Genomic DNA, 16987 nt, shown 5'->3' on the forward strand with positions numbered 1-16987 from the left:
ACGAAGCTGTTTTTAAGATGCCTGGAGGTAGAAGAGAGTGTAGATGATCATCTTCTGTTTATTCAACAAATGACTGCATTTGTGTTTATACATTTCCAGCCAAGTTTATAATAGAACATTACACACTCGGGATAATAAATAAAGGTGACAGAAGGGGAATTTTTGGAGCTATAGAACATTAGAACAGAAGACCTGCAGTTGGTTTCAGTGGGTGGAAAACTAGGTTGGAAGGTTAAAAAAGAATCATTTTTACATAGAATACTGCAAATGCTAGGCACAATTTAAAAATGTTTAGTTTGTAGAGTACAGTTATATGACATGTGAGCTGTTTCACCACAGAGAACATATGACATGTGCAAAATCATAGCACATTTTATGTTTATATGTATTATTCTTTTCACCACCTAAATTGAATATAAAAGCTATAAGTTTATTCAAGGTTAAGCTGTATATACTTCTTTCCCAACTAATACTCCCAAACCTAAAGACATTTTGTTTCTTGTCTCTGTCCTCAGGTTCGGACTCTTTTTGTCAGTGGCTTGCCCTTGGACATAAAGCCACGTGAGCTTTATCTCTTGTTCAGGCCTTTTAAAGTAAGTTCCATGACATTCTCAACACATTTCTCATTTTCTACACCAATTATCCTGCACTAAGATGATGAATCAGTGCAGTCCTGCTGTGGGAAAATACAGAAAACTCAGACTCAGTGACAAACTCATTCATTTGTGTTTATTTATTGTTTGCTTCTCTAATTTCTATAGGTTGCTAAATGTGTATCTGAGCAACATAAGTGCCTGCTCATTTGAAATATGATATCTGAATGGAGCTTAACGGAACGTTAAGCGGTATTTTCCCCTGAATAAAAAGAAAGCTATATACTTCCTGTATACAGATTTTTTTTTAGTATCACTGAACTGTACTGTAATTTAAAGATGACTGAGACACAGGTCGTCTTATAGTTTGTGTAGTAAGTTGAGTTTGCTGTGACTTTTGAAAACTTCAGAACTCGCTGTTAGAATTTCTAAACCTGCAAATAATAGTTTGTTTCTTCTTTTAGGGCTATGAAGGGTCATTGATCAAACTTACTTCAAAACAGGTGAGACATTGCAAAAGAAAATTAAACAAATACTGTAACTTGGTCTCTCTCATAAAAATGACTGAAACACAGTGATATCTCAAGTGTTCATTAGCAACAAGCTAGACACAAATGAAAGCTGGAATGCTGAAGTAACCACTGGGGATTTTACTGTTTATACGCTTTAGATCTTTGTTTTATATCATTTCTACTAAGTTCAGTTCCAGTCCAAAGCAGACACACGTAATTCAATTCATACTGTCTTCAAAAGACCTTGATTATCATGTTTAGGTGTGTTTAATTAAATCTAGATTTTTCCGTGGAGCATTGGGTCTCTGAATTCAAAAGGTTTGTAGACACCTCCTACATTTTTTCCTAAATCACGATTATCATTTCGCCCCTACATTTGTTGGCATTCATCATAAATATTATTGTGGTCAGGTACTGATGTTGCATGGATTGGAACCACGACTCTATCTCATTATTATATGGAGCGCCATTATTCCAGAGACACAGTTCCAATGTTTCCTCAGTTGATTATTTTTTATTTTCTTTAAGTCATTACTCACCTAGAGGCCTGGATGCACCATCATCCAGCCCAAATCATGACCGGCCCCATGTAAGGTACCGATTTGTGGAGCATTAACTGTTCAGTGACTACAGAGCAAAGCGATTCTGTATCTTTGTAGTGAAGAAAAATGCAATGAAATGAAATTGTACACAATCAGTTTTTGGTTTTAAAATGACTTAATACTCCTATTAGTAAATTCAGTTCAGTAAAAGGGTTTTTTTTTTCAGTGCAGCTGGTGGCAGCTGTCTCACAATGCACAATCATGGCAGTTTTCATTGGCGTTGCATTAGAGCTGAATTCTGTGTGTTTGTGCTGCAGCTGCTCGTCTCTGTTTGATGATAATTCTCCACTGGGATTCAAGGGAGTGACAGAAGAAACTGACTGAATGTTTTCTTTACTGTTGTCATGCCTTCTACTTGTTTATCTTCACTTCTGTAGCTGCAAAAGTTGTACTTTATTCAGCATCAGTGTTTTTAAAAGTTAGTGATACATTTTGTGCTATAATATAATAGATAACACCACACTCTTCAAAATAAAAGTGCTACAAAGAACCACTTTGGTTCCACATTGAAATATTTTCACCAATAAATGAATAATTGATTAAAGTACTTTTACATCCATGGAAGGTTCTTTAAACCTTTACAAGGTTCTTCAGACTCACACATCTTTTTGACAAAAACATTGTTTCTTTATGGAACCAAAAGTGGCTCATCAATGGCATCGCTCAAAGAATCAGTTGTGTAGCTCCCTTATTTTTAACAGTTTTCTATAGGTCACATGTGGGCTCAGTTCCCAGCTCAGGCATGATCACATTATAGCATTGTAAAATTGTGAATGACACAATTTTAACTGGAAAATTAGTATTGGAATTTATTTTATTATCCTAAACGTAACGCCATTTTCCAAATTTGAATCGAATTGCTGTATTCTTTTCCCCGGTTACTAGTATTGAGTTATGTAGAGATCTATCTAAGGTGGAATTGGACATGACGTATTTGGAAACTCATCATCATCATCTTCTTTGACGCTTAATCCATTTCAGGGTTGCGGTGATTTGGAAACTAATGAAGTAAAATTAACCAGGAGTAAGTCACTAATGATGGCCTTCAGAGTATTCACTGGCTCTGCTCCCATCTTCCTCAATAGACTCTTAAAACCATATGTTAGCGCCCGCCCTCTCCGTTCCTCAAAGGAGCGCCAACTAACACGGCCAACCCCCCCCCGTACAGGTCAGTCGAGGCTATTCTCATCTCTGGTACCACGCTGGTGGAACGAGCTTCAAGAAATCCTTGAAAACCCAGCTCTTCCAAGTCCCGCTCCATGAGTTTGGTGTTTTCTCCCCGTGTCTGCGTGGGTTTCCTCCGGGTGTTCCTTCCACGCTCCAAAAACACACGCTGATTGGTGACTCAAAAGTGTCAGTGTGTGTGTCGCCCTGTGAGAGACTGACCCCACATTCAGGGTGTGTTCCTGAATGAATGAATATACATGAAAACTGAAATATATATCAGTAATTGCAAATATACTTATTAATTGACTCATACTTTACTTAGTACTGAAACTTATCTGTATTTTTTTGTAGTTCCCTTAGAGTTCAAAAGGTTAAAAACTGAATCTGAAGCCTGCAAAAAAATTCTTCATCCTCAGCGCTATTTTTATGTGACCATTCCACTCACAGTTCATCTCTAATTGAGTGACAGCGCCTATTTTAGTTTCAGAAAATGCCCCTTATCAGCCAGAGAGCACCAGGAAAGAGGAACAGGGCTCACTTCCTGTGGGGACAGCGTCCCTGTGGAATGTGAGGGTTTTTCACTGTGTGTGTGCGTGTGTGTTTATGGCTGGTTGTGTTTTGTCTGCTGTTGGCAGTAATGTTATGGCACAGAGCAGAGAGATGACAACACTAATGTAAATCAATTGATTCCAGGCCTCTCCAGAGACGAGAAGCTATTTCCATATATAGCAATAGGTTTCAGAGCTTCTATTTTTAACTACCCTGTGTTCACTCTCTACACTCTGAGAGAGAGAATGAGAGCGAGAGAGAGAACATGTGTGTGCACTCTCAAAAATGATGCATTAGTAACTAACACACCCTTGTGTTTTCTATTTAAACACAGGTTGTGTTATTCTTTGTTAAAATGTGTTAACCATAAATGTCATCTGCAACTAGTTCCTTGTAGTCATGAAAGTAATCCTTGATAATTTTCAAATTATAAGAATGTTTTATATTTATGTTGCTGTGTGTAGTGTGATGGTGTGTGGTGGTGCTGTGTGTAGTGTGATGGTATGGTGGTGCTGTGTGTAGTGTGATGGTGTGTGGTGTTGCTGTGTGTAGTGTGATGGTGTGTGGCGTTGCTGTGTGTAGTGTGATGGTGTGTGGCGTTGCTTTGTGTAGTGTGATGGTGTGTGGTGTTGCTGTGTGTAGTGTGATGGTGTGTGGTGTTGCTGTGTGTAGTGTGATGGTGTGTGGCGTTGCTGTGTGTAGTGTGATGGTGTGTGGTGTTGCTGTGTGTAGTGTGATGGTGTGTGGTGTTGCTGTGTGTAGTGTGGTTGCCTTTCACAACCTCAAATATTTTAATAGTGTATTAAGAAATATTGCAGAATATCAAGCACATATTAAAGCATTTCTTCTCTCTCATGATCTCATCACATCTGCTTGTGTGTAAATATGCTGAGTGTGAGGCTTCAGTATGCCAATGCAAGGAATGTTTTAATGGATTAGCAGTGTTTCACTTTCTCTTTTTTTTTTATGTTGTTTTCTCTTTGAATCTACTTCTCTTACTTTCTCTCTCTCTCTCTCTCTCTCTCTCTCTCTCTCTCTCTCTCTCTCTCTCTCTCTCTCTCTCTCTCTCTCTCTCTCTCTCTCTCTCTCTCTCTCTCTCTCTCTCTGGTGAATGAACTCTGAATGCCCCACATTTCTGTCTTGGCTTCATCACACGATGAAAGCAGAATATTCACGAGTCAGTGAGGTGTGAAGGACCATTCCCCTCTAACTCTTGTGTTTGTCTCTATTTTTCTTGTTGATTTTTCTGCAGCCGGTGGGGTTTGTGAGCTTTGACAGCAGATCGGAGGCGGAGGCTGCCAAGAATGCCTTGAACGTGAGTTTAACCTTGACTGATACGTTATTTTATTGCTCAGTTGTAGCTAAAAGGTAATGTGACCCTAGAGCAACTCAGAGCACTGAATGAGGACAAGTCCAGTGGTAAAACTGAGAGATATACACACACATAAAAGGACATACACACACGGCTCATAATGATATTTTATGTGAAAACATAATTTTTCTCATCACATAATTGTTACATTGTATCATACATATATAACAACACAGGGTGGCACAGTGGCACCTCTTTCCTCCGATTCTGATCTCTTTTTTCTATTTTTTAAGTAAAACTCTTTAACCTTTCACTTAGTTTTACATGTTTCATCAAAGGAGTGTTCATGTTTGGCTGGATATCAAGTGTGGTAGAGTTCAGTAGTTCTGCTTTGGAGGAATTTCTGATTGTTTTAAAGGCCACTATGTCTCTGTTGAAAGAGGTCTGGGAGTGATGTTTCCCTCTAAATACCTATTCCTTTTCAGCCACAGTACAGTTTCTTATTCTGGATAATAAAAAGCACTATATCCTTTTAACTCCTAACTAAATTAGATATTTATTTTCTAAATACTCCTGTTATTCTTTGTGATATTATGAATCGATTATTATAAAGATTTAATATAGACAAATGATTTTTTAATCCTCAAGTTTTTTTCCCACTAGCTTTTTTCCTTTCTCTCTCTCTCTCTCTCTCTCTCTCTCTCTCTCTGTTTCCCATCTCCTCCACTCTCTCTTCATTTCACTCTACTTCTCATATTCTCCCCCCCTTGTTTCTCCTTTCTCTTTCTCCTTTTTCTAATTATTCCCCTCCACCTTTTCCCTTTTCTACACTCCTCTCTCTCTCTCTCTCTCTCTCTGGCTGTTTCTGTCTCTCTCTCAGTCTCTCCTCTACACATTGATCTAGGATTAGTTTTAATCTGTTTTATCTGGAGCAGGAGTTTGACCTTGCTCTCTAAAGTCCTCTGAGCTCCACTGCAGGTGAACTCACGTAAGAAACAAAGCGGAATTTAGAAAGAAATGTCAATAAGACAAACATCGAATTACAGAAATATTATTTTACAGCAGTTCCAGCTCCCGGAATGTGATTGCTTTTTCCCTGGTAATTTTGTAACTCACTTTATGCTGTGATCTGTTAATCACTAACTCTAGATCTTTGTCAGTTGGTGGAGTGCATTTTTGTGTTGTAATGTAATATACTCAACATTTTTACCCAATCAACATCTGAAACTTGAAAACACACACGGTTGGGATTTTGATCTAAAGAGTATGTAGTAAGAATGTTTTTAAATCCAGGTTGAAATTATTCTTTTAGAAATGTTTTATGAAATAAAGTCCTATATGAAATAAACTACATAGAATCTACAAAAACAGATGAATTGACTGTTTTACACAACTAAGGTCAAATGGATATTGATACAATCAAAGACCAGTTTTAATTTTTATTATCAGTAAAAAATGCATGTCATTTTTCACTTCATTTATCTACAGAGATGAATATAGCTGTATGATTTACACTTACTTAAGGAAGGCTAAAGGAATAAATGAAAGAAGGTGAAAATGAAAAATAGCTGAAAGATGCTGAAAATAGCTCAAAAGAGTTCAAAAACAAAATTTCTCAGTACTCTTCTTCTCTTCCGGAACACGAGGCCTGTATTGCCACAACTTTTGCAGACAAGTTTTTTTATTATTCACAATCACTGTTCAGTTTGTCTTGCTGTTTTTTGTTTTCACCCAGTCAACACACACACACACACACACACACACACAACTATATGAATGACACAGAGAAGATGGCATTTTTGCATATATCATATGTTTAAAAAAGGAGATGCTTCTTTTAAGTACACGAGTGTTTTTTCTTCTGGTTTCTTCTGAAATGAATGAGTATTAATCACAGTATTAATCAGGTGTTTGTTCTTCCTTTACACAGTTACAGTTTCTAATCTACTGGGAGGCAATTATACCAGATTTCAGAACATTACTGCAAGAACTTGGTAGCATTCAGCCACATAAACATTAGTGAGGTCAGGTGATGTCACATGATTAGTCCTGGACCACAGGTACCACTGCAGTTTGTCCCAATTGTGGATGGAACTCCGTCACCACACAAAACCAAACAAACCACTGTGCTCAGTGCTAAAGGTTTCATACTCTCTTTGTCAAGCTTGGGATTGGGCACGGTGACCTTAGGCTCATGTGCATGTGTCAGTAATGAATGAACTTCAGATCACCTGTATACATACACATATATATATATATATATGAATGTATGTATAATAACTCAACATGAACAAAATGTGGAACAAAAAGTCTGTAGTTTCTGACAAGAGGATCAAGAACACTATGGGCCTATTCTCTGCCAAAAGTCTTGCAGGACTTGTATATAATAAATACCTTCCAAGGCCAAACTGTGATATGATGTGATGATGATGGTTGGACATGAAATATGCTAAAAAATGTGAAACACTGGCCTGAGTGCAGCAGGGAGCAGGGGCTAAATTAAAGCAGGGTTGGATCTCATTACATCGCCATGGAGCAGTTCACCCGCAGATCTTCAATCGCTTGAGCGCCGAAATGCTAGAGCCGAGACAATCCCACTTAATACCCCTTCGTCCATGAGAACCAGAGCTCTGCTCTACTTTCACCAGAGCGCTACTGCAGTAGGCCCTAGAACCCACCCCTGTGGAGCACCATGCATCAGACTGAACACACGATGCTCCTCATTGATCTCCTTCATTCTGCTCATACTTTCTCCTTGGAAGATGGGTGTTGGGGGTGGGGAGGGGTAGAGAAAGAAAGTGAGTGTGAGGTTTAAGAGAGAGAGTGAGAGAGCGAAATCATATTGGGTTGATTTTACAAGGGGATGTGCCTGAGGCAACTTTCTTTCTTCATAAACCATGTCTTTGTTCTGCTTGAAGTGGCCTTTTGTTTGTGCTCCATACAGTTTCGGTCCATATTTTTAGTAACACACAGTAAGAACACACCTTGTAGTTCATTCTAAGTGCTTCTGAATGCAGCTTAGTTTTTTAAATATGTATTTGGTGTTTGCTGGTAACCCCAGTGGCCACAAGACTCAAACCACACATCTTCCTTAGTGTTTGCAGAAGCAGTCAGCATTGTTTTCTGTCTGTCTTTTTCTTGGTCTTTTTGAACAGTCATAGAAAGATTTGACATTTTAAGGTTATAAATGAAGTAACAGCTGTCTTGGGATTCAATTTTCATTTCATGACAGTGACAGTTTATTAATGGGAAAAAATATGTGCCTCAAGGACTAACTTCCTGAGAATTTCTTTTTAGATTTGTTGTCTGTGTGTGTTCATGTATGTAAGATTTTTAGGAGACATTTTTAGTGCCAAAGGTTTAAAAACCTGCTGTCTCCTTCACTGCTGCAACTCTGTCTCTGGAGATTCTGTCAGTGAGTACAGCTTCTCTGGACTGAGGGCTTAACACATTCCATTAAATGTCATCTTGTCAGAGTTTGTAGCCTTGCTGCTAACTAGAATCTGCTTTATTTACTGAAGTTAGCGCAGACGATGTGATGAACCATTTGACCACCAATACCAATATTAATCAGCTACTGCCAATATGAAATGTAAAAACCACTGACTCTTGACTGCTAAAGAGGGATTTCTCTAACTTTCTGCAGGGTCAAAATGTTAAGAGGTAAACAAATTCTTTTTCTAAAGAAACATACCTAGATAGAACAGTTGACAGTAGTGTTGAATGGAACCTGACATCATCTAAATGTTGCTCACAGAACGTTGTGACAGTATATAGTGGTGAACACAGATATGATGTCTGACAATAGTTTAGGAAAGGTTGTGGTTGTGAGGTAAAGAAAATTATTGTGCTGAGATTTGCATTATTTCCAATCATTATCATTCCATATATAATTGAATAGACAGGTGAAGGTCACTGCTAGTTGTGGAAATACAATTTTTATGTTGTAGACATGGTGCTGCCTGCTCCATTCACCTCTACTGGAAAGAAAGGAGTCCAGATGTTTCTCTACAGGAGCAAAATACTCTCCACCATGTTGTGTGTAGCTCAAAAACTGATGCTGAAATCATGAGGAATCTATAAACATATTCTTTGTGTTTGAATACCTTCAGATAATTTGAACAGATTTGTTTTCTTGCAACTGCTGAGGAAAAGAGGCTGGAACTCATCTCTTCTTCACGTTTTGTTCGATGCTGATATTGTGTTTGGACATGATATTTTAATATCTCTGTAGTTTCTCCTACACAGCAATGGAATCAAATAAAAAAGAATGTGGAGAGTTTTCTTTGAGTGTCCTGTTGCTCAGATATGTATCACTTAATCAGTTTGTTATAGATTTAGTTGATTACTTAGTTTAATTATCAGTTAGTCCATAACAAGCAAGGACCATGAAGTGCTTTTTGTCTTAAGTGGTTGACTCCTAACATAATAAACACACTGTTAGTCGGTGTTAACTCCACAAATAACATATGCTTTTGCATTGAAATCAGTGACCATGGACCACTTAATGACACTGCACATGTGCGTTGTGTCAGGTCTGATATTCATTTAGTATTTGGACCTCACTGTTACACTGAAAGGAACACACCATTATCCTTTTTTTTTACCTCCTGCAGGGAGTTCGCTTCGATCCGGAAATCCCTCAGACTTTGCGGCTGGAGTTTGCCAAGGCCAACACCAAGATGGCCAAGAACAAACTGGTGGGGACCCCCAACCCCCCTCCTTCTCAACAGAGCCCCGGACCACCCTTCATCAACAGGGACCCCTGTGAGGAAAACACACACACACACACACACACACATTACTGATAACATTCCCATGTGGGTGAATGTTTTAGTGGACCCCCACACTCAGCCCCATAATCAGCCCATTACTGTTACTGCTCTGCTGAATCTCACAGAGATCTAAGCTTTGATTATGAGAAATATTTAGAGACTCTCTGTTTGTGGGGGTTGCTTTAGTTTTAGTTTCATTTGACTGCATATTTGCAGCCTTTTGTATCATCTCAGTGTAAGAATGTTGCCCAGTGATTTGATATGAGGTCCCAAATTTACTTAGCACATATGAACTAAATCTGTAGCTTTTGAGATTTATATAGATGCATATCATTGCTCTACAAAATCCAAAACTCTAGGACTTTAGTTTAACATCAGCATGTTTTTTTTATAAAGGGGTTTGTAGTATATTTCTATTACACACAGTGTAAATAGTTTTTAGTGTTTCAAAGGATAAAAAAGATTAAGCAAATATATCTGAAAAACTCATGTAAAAACTTTGATGGAGCACAGCTGTTTTTCACTATGGTTTACTCTTATACGATAATAAAATTGGTATGGAGTGCTCATGGGGAGACTGGTATTTGTGAGCTTTGTCTCCTATAAGAAATTTAGTCATGATTCATTAACAGGAACATTCCTGGAAGAGTTTGTGTTTTAATGTAAACCCCAGTCTCTTCGTGTGTCTATGTGAGTCACACACAGTTTAACGCTGACTGCACTAATAAAACATGTAAAATGTGCATGGGGTGCATTTCCCGTAAGTTTGTTTACCTTCTTTACCTTGTATTTATTACTGTGCTTTGCCCTTGGATTGACCAAATGTCTTTTCTGTTATGAACAGATCTAAAAGATCCCTTTACATTTGTATAAAATTAAAAATGCCAGCAAGATTTGTGCCACTTTTGATACCATTCTGTGGATGATTTCTTAAGGAACTAATTTTTAAAAATTAAATACAAAGAACAAGATATAAATTGATCAAGGTTGAGTATTTTAACCAAATTAAAGGTGTTTTTAGCGAACCAAAGGTGGCCTTATATTTTTAGGAGAATAAAAAGCTTAAGAAAGGAATATTTCTCACTGGCTGTAGTGCATAAAGAATATGTTTTATTTGGATGATAGTGTGTTTTATTTTTTGGTTATGTATTTCACAGCATTTTCCACAGGAACTTGGTTTTAGAGCATCAAGAAATAACTAAGTATGGTATATATAAACAACTCTTTTGGTTTAGGCAAAGACTTGAATGCCTCACTAAACCCTGAATGAGGAGAGTTATTTTGGTGGTAATAGAAACACACATGTTTTGGTTGTGAATTCCTCATATGTGACCATACCCCCCCAAATAGTATCTCTAATCTGCTTCAGTGAAGAAAAATGCCCCTCATGTTCCCTTTGTGAAAATATGGAAGGAAACCATTACCGAAGAGCATGACGTAATGAGAGACCAATCTGAAAGATAAAAATAGTGGTAATTAGATGGAGACTTTCCTTCTGTGTATACTTCACAACAGTATAATTAGTGACATTTTCTGTATGTGTCTAAAAGTGTGTATATTTTGTTGTATATGTGTCCATTTAAACAGATAAAATGTTGTATATCTCAAAAAACGAACCCCAGTAAGAAACACTGCAACGTTCTTATTTCACACACACACACACACACACACACACACACACACACACACATGCAGCATAAATATCAACAGTCATAGCAGATGTGTGCAATACTACTTCCAATACTACTATTATGTATCCTGAAGTACATTACTGATTACTGAAACTACTTTTGCCTGTTCCAGTTCCTGTGTTTGTAAACAATCTTTATTTCTCTTCCCTGTGTGTCATGTGACAGTTTGTTGTTGTCATGATTATTTGTGTTTGATTTGTACCACTGACTTTGAAGCTTTATCTTTTCATTTTAGACCACTGTGATTGTGGGGATGGGTACAAACTATTAATTAATTCACTATTTGAGAAAAGTTAGAAAACTGATTAGTAAATTAGCACCGGTGATATTGTGCTGTATAGGTTTCCTGATGTTACTAGTTTTTATGAAATCTCATGACTGATCTACAACAGAAGGCATGTCTGAACTCTACTCCAGTAAAGGGCACGGTCAAACACCTTGACATCTTGAGGGGGTTTAGTCTGTTGAATAAAAATGAACAGCACTGATCTCAACTAGACCTGGAGCCGATGGTAGGCCTCTTTGTCAACTGGCTTTATTCTCGCCTCAACCCAGAGCACACTGGACTATTAATATTAATATTAATAATGTCTTAATAAAAAGGCAGACTGCGGAGTGGTGGAGTTAATTTAAAAACTTAAAAAATGTTACCTACTTCAAACAATATGAAGCGTAGCTAATACAACATGCAAGTTACAGTAATACATTACGTCTTCATGTTTCCATATCAAACAAATATTGCATTGTGGGACATTTGTGGAACAGGAATAATATACCAACCCAATCCAATATTTAGCTGTCGCTGCAAGTGTGTGTGTGTGTGTGCTTGTGTGCATGCAGTAAACAGTGTTTATCCTGTGTGTGTGTGTGTGTTTCCAGATGAGCTGTCCGTTCCTGGTCTGTATCCCAGCAGTGCTGACGTCTGGGCGTCTTACCCTCTGTATCCCGCAGACCTGTCACCTGCACTCCCACCCACTTTCACCTACCCCTCCTCTCTACACGCTCAGGTAACCCTCACATGTTTCACCTATCTCTCCTCCCTACACGCTCAGGTATCCCTCACCTGTTTCACCTACCACTCCTTTCCTCACTCTCAGACAATCCTCATCTGTCTCATCTACCCCTATTCCATACACGCTCAAGTAATTCTCATCTGTCTCACTTGGCCTAAATCTCTACACATTTAAGTAACCCTGTCTCACCGGTCCTTCTTCTCTACACCATTAGATATATCCCTACTCTCTACATGCTCAAATAACTCTGTTTATGTAACTATCACCTGTCACACCTCCCTCTCCCCTCCACATTCTCAGGTAACTCTAACCTGTCTCACATACCCCTCCTCTTTAAATGCTCAAGCTGTATTCATTTAACCTACCCCCCTTTCCATGCCACTCCTCTCTGCATACTCAGGTAACTCTCAGCTGTCTTACTGACCCCTCTCCACAGGCTCAGGTAAACGTCATCCATTTCACCTAACCCTACTCTATATATCCTGAAGCAACTCTCACCCGTGTCACTTAGTACTTCTCTGCATGCTCAGGTAACCTGCCATCTATCTCACCATCCTCACCAGTTTCTCCACTCCTTCAACAGTGTCACTGCTCCTCTCTACAAGCTCATGAAACCCTCACATTAGCACATCCAAACACATCTGTCTCACTTTACCACTCACATGCCTCATAGCAACACTGGCTTTACCTCATATATGTCTTACTTGAACCCGCATATGTAACACACCTGTCTCAATTTATCTCACCTGTCCCACATATTGTCACATCTGTCTCACCTCACTCCTGTCCCATTCCTCCATCTCCTCCTTCTCCTACTTCTTCATGGCCTTACACCGAAGTTCTCCTGAAAACTGGACATTTGGCATCAAAATAAAAAAGGCAACATTTGCAAAATAAATAACTACAGTTTACAGTTTTATTATAGTTACACAGGTCTAAGTTATGATTGTGTGCATCTGTTAAGCCTGAGTGTGACTTCTGGGATAGGTGTGTAAGTGTGTGGTAAATGTGTGTGTTTTGGGGGGATATGCATTCAGGAAAGGTTAGATCTGTGGATAGTGTGTAAGGGGTGTAGTGCACGAGGGGTTTACTTTGCTGGCTGTTTCCAGCCATTAAAACCCCACACAGCCATGACCCAGATATTACACCAGTCTCTACTCAATTAGCTCTCATTGAAGTGAGTTCACATCGATCTGCACTCAGAGAGAGAGAGAGAGAGTAGGTGAGGGTGAGGGTGAAAAAAAATATTTCTGAGAGAGAAAAAGAGGGTGTGACGTGGATAAGAGATATTTCTAAGGGAACGAAGGAGAGAGAGATGTATTTCTGAGAAAGGGGGAGAGAGAGAGGGAGAGAAATGTGAGACCCTTCTATCAGAAAATGAGGAGCGGAATAAGAGAGGGTCGATTTCGATTTGAGAGAGATGATAAAACAGACAGCCATGGTGATTAGCTGAAGTGCTTCTGAAGCTGAAGTACCTGATACACATACAGCTCTGGGAATTAAATTAGACACTTTATTCTGGACTGTATAAAAATATCAGTTTATTATGCAGTCTTTCTCCATCATCCTGTGCATGTATATTATCAGTTTCTACTTTCATATTTTAAATATACTGCATAGATATAATGTATGAGCTATAGTTTAATTCCATTTTTTTTAATGAAAGTGGGACTCCTCCCTCTTTCAATGAGGAGGGACCAAAAAAACCTCAAACTAAACGCTACTTTATTGTTCCAAAAACTGACAGAAACAGTGTTAAATAATTTGAAAGGATTCAAATTAGGGATGTGCATGACTGTTTTGAAAATTGATTAGTAAATTAGGACAATCAAACATGTAATTTAGTCTCATGGCTGAACTAATACAAAAGACATGTCTGAACTATGTACTGTACCAATTGGCACTCTAAAACTAATGCCATGACAGAGGCTCTGGTCCGATAATCAAAGACAAACAGAAATGTGTCTGTTGCCAGTGAGCAGCTCCACATTCTTGCCTCGACCCAGAGCTCTCCAGCACAGTGTTTTCTTGGGCAGGACCCTTACTCAGCTGGCTTTATTTTCAGCTCTTCCTGGAGCTCATCAACAATTTTTATTTATAGAAACACAGAGTTGCAGAGTGATGGATGTTACTTATGTTTTATACTTATTATGGATGCTGCTTCTGTTTTTCTTTTTAAACAGTTATGAAAATGTCAAACTATGTCCTCTTGAAAATGTAATATTGTGAAACACCTAAGGTTCACAGTTGTCATTAATAACATATTGTTGCTATGATGGTACATTTCTATGGTTTGTATCTTTCTTGAACATAAACTTGCCTGAGGAGTACCCTGTTCCTCTGACAGTGTTAGAGATTTCTTGTTTGTCTTCTACCATCAAACAGTTTACACCCTCTTGTTTAGTGTCTGTTTTGGTTTCCTTAGAGAGTATTCTGATCTGGTCTTTTCTGTCCATTGTAGCTTGTTTGTGTTGAGTTGTGTAATTAATTGATTAATTTATATATTAGTTAATTTTATAAGACAGACAGTAAGAACATTGTTGACATTCTTCCTCCTCAGATCCGTTGGCTCCCTCCGGCAGATGCTCAGGGCTGGAAGTCCAGGCAGTTCTGCTGAAATATGTGTGAGTAAGAAAGTCAGATCACATTAGGCTACAGTTTGCTTTTCTGATCGTGTTGTGGATGTCATCAGTTCTTACAGAACACTGACCAATTGCATGTTGTCAGTCTCTTAACAAAATTGGATATAATTTAAAAAACAATGACAAAGTTTGTACACTTCAGAATTTGTTTATTTATTTTTCTCTGTTCCACTTATCAAAATTCAGGATTAACAAAGTTGGAACCTAGAGAGGGCAGAGGACACTGCAGGCTATGTGTTAAAACCGATATGTAGAGTATGAATGCTTATACACTTATACAACTTTTTTTTGTATTATTTTCTTAACATTTTCAACGACAGCGTTAATAATTTGAGATCATAATTGCTGAGAATGCTGCACTCATCTTCATTTCCACTTACTGTACATTTCACAGTGGCTGTGTGCTGCAGTGTGTCTTTAAAGCAGAGCTATGTACGTTTCTGGTGTAAATATATAATTCTACAAAATGTGAGGAAGAACATTTTGTAACAATACTTCACAGGAGTATTCAAGGAGATCTATGATGCAATTGTCTTCTATTTTATGTAGTTCTGACAGCTCTTTTGGATTATTTTGACAGACTTTTGGATTATTATTTCAGGTTTTAAAGGGTTAATTTAAAGCAGAATTAATCTATAATTTAGCAGGTTTTACCCCCCTATTGAATCAAGTATTGCCAGTTATTTCAATTGTAAGAAACAAATGTCATGTATTGCAGCTTTAAATATCAGTGTAAATAATGACATCTCTTTAAAAAAATTCATGTCACATGGCGTAAGAAAATATGGCTCTGATATTGGCTTAGACATTTTCTGGAGCACACACACACACACACACAAACGCACACACACACACACACACACACACACACAAAACACACACACACACACACACACACACACACACACACTCTCTCTCTCATATGCCACTATCCCTGGGGTCAAAATGAGACAGGAGACAGGAAGAGACTTGTTCTTAGATTCTGTAGGGACAGAAAGGGTGGGTATATTTGTGTGTGTGTGTGTGTGTGTGTATGTGTGTGTGTGTGTGTGTGGGTCCACTACCTAAACACACACACAAAAACAGACACCCAGCTAAATCCATGTTCACAGCCCTTTAATACAGTGGTGCCTGTCCAGAGTAGTGTGGACTTTCTTATCAGATAATTTGCCCTAATTTCTCAGACTAATATATCTAATGTAGCTAATTGTCAGACACACCCACACACTTCCCCCTCAGTGATTTGTGGTATAATTCAGCTTTGCTGCTTTCCTTTAGATTACTATTCTAATGACAACACTTTTGACTGCGAAATGCTGTGATCCTACACACAATGTTGCATTTTACAGCAGTCAATACCAGCCACAGTCTCTGATCAGTAGAAATACATCCTCAGTTATACTACGACCAGCCTCCACCAAACTGTATTGTTAAATATAAAATATTCTTCCATCCCTCCGTCCTTTACCTCACTCAAAAACTCAAATACATGATCCTTGAGTGTTCTACCTGGATAGGTTTTAAATACATTAAGAGCTGTTTCTTGCCTTTGTCATTGTCACAGAGACGTGAGGCTAGTCATAAATTCCTGCTTTTTCTTTCCACCAAATCTGTAGTATCTCAAACTTAGTGAATCTTAAAGAGCTTTTTAGAGTCAGCAAATTTGTCACTGGAATTGCTTTTACTGCAGAACAGTAAATGTTTATTATAATGTGCAGGATGTGTGATGTATTTACTTACTTCTGTAAGAAATCAGCAAAACATGCACATGTTCAAACATTCTCCCAGTTTATCTGACTTTGGTTGTTTTTTTTCCTGCTAGACTTCTCCATGAGTGTCTCTGAGCCTGACCTTTTCAGTGATTACGATCATGCCCTTGTACGTAATGACTTTTATAAATAGCCAGATGGACTCTTTCTGTTTACAGTGGGACTACTGAGTTGAGAATTGAGTTTTAGAGCTAGTACAACGCTGTTCGCAGCAGTGCAATGGAAAAACCAAGATACTTAAACCCTAAACTAAACAAAGAGAATGTTGGCCGTAGTTATATTTTTATAGAATGGTTACTTTTAAGTATAAACTTTTGGAGCAGAGAGGAATTATTTTGAGGGAGCACCAGGAAGTGTGGCCA

At 38.2% G+C, this 16987-nt stretch overlaps 1 protein-coding gene across 2 annotated transcripts in view; it reads left to right on the forward strand.

Moving 5' to 3' along the window:
• rbpms (RNA binding protein, mRNA processing factor) overlaps window positions 1-16987 on the forward strand; it is a 54292-nt gene that overhangs the window by 8960 nt on the left and 28345 nt on the right. For both annotated transcript variants that reach the window (XM_066652146.1, XM_066652137.1), the window contains exons 2-7: window positions 516-593; window positions 1058-1096; window positions 4676-4738; window positions 9352-9502; window positions 12081-12208; window positions 14775-14838. In XM_066652146.1, the coding sequence (XP_066508243.1) occupies window positions 516-593; window positions 1058-1096; window positions 4676-4738; window positions 9352-9502; window positions 12081-12208; window positions 14775-14831 (516 nt within the window). In that variant the 3' untranslated portion in view covers window positions 14832-14838. The remainder of the gene's footprint in view (window positions 1-515; window positions 594-1057; window positions 1097-4675; window positions 4739-9351; window positions 9503-12080; window positions 12209-14774; window positions 14839-16987) is intronic.

Source organism: Hoplias malabaricus, chromosome 2 (genome assembly GCF_029633855.1).
Source record: "Hoplias malabaricus isolate fHopMal1 chromosome 2, fHopMal1.hap1, whole genome shotgun sequence".
Lineage (NCBI taxonomy): Eukaryota > Metazoa > Chordata > Actinopteri > Characiformes > Erythrinidae > Hoplias > Hoplias malabaricus.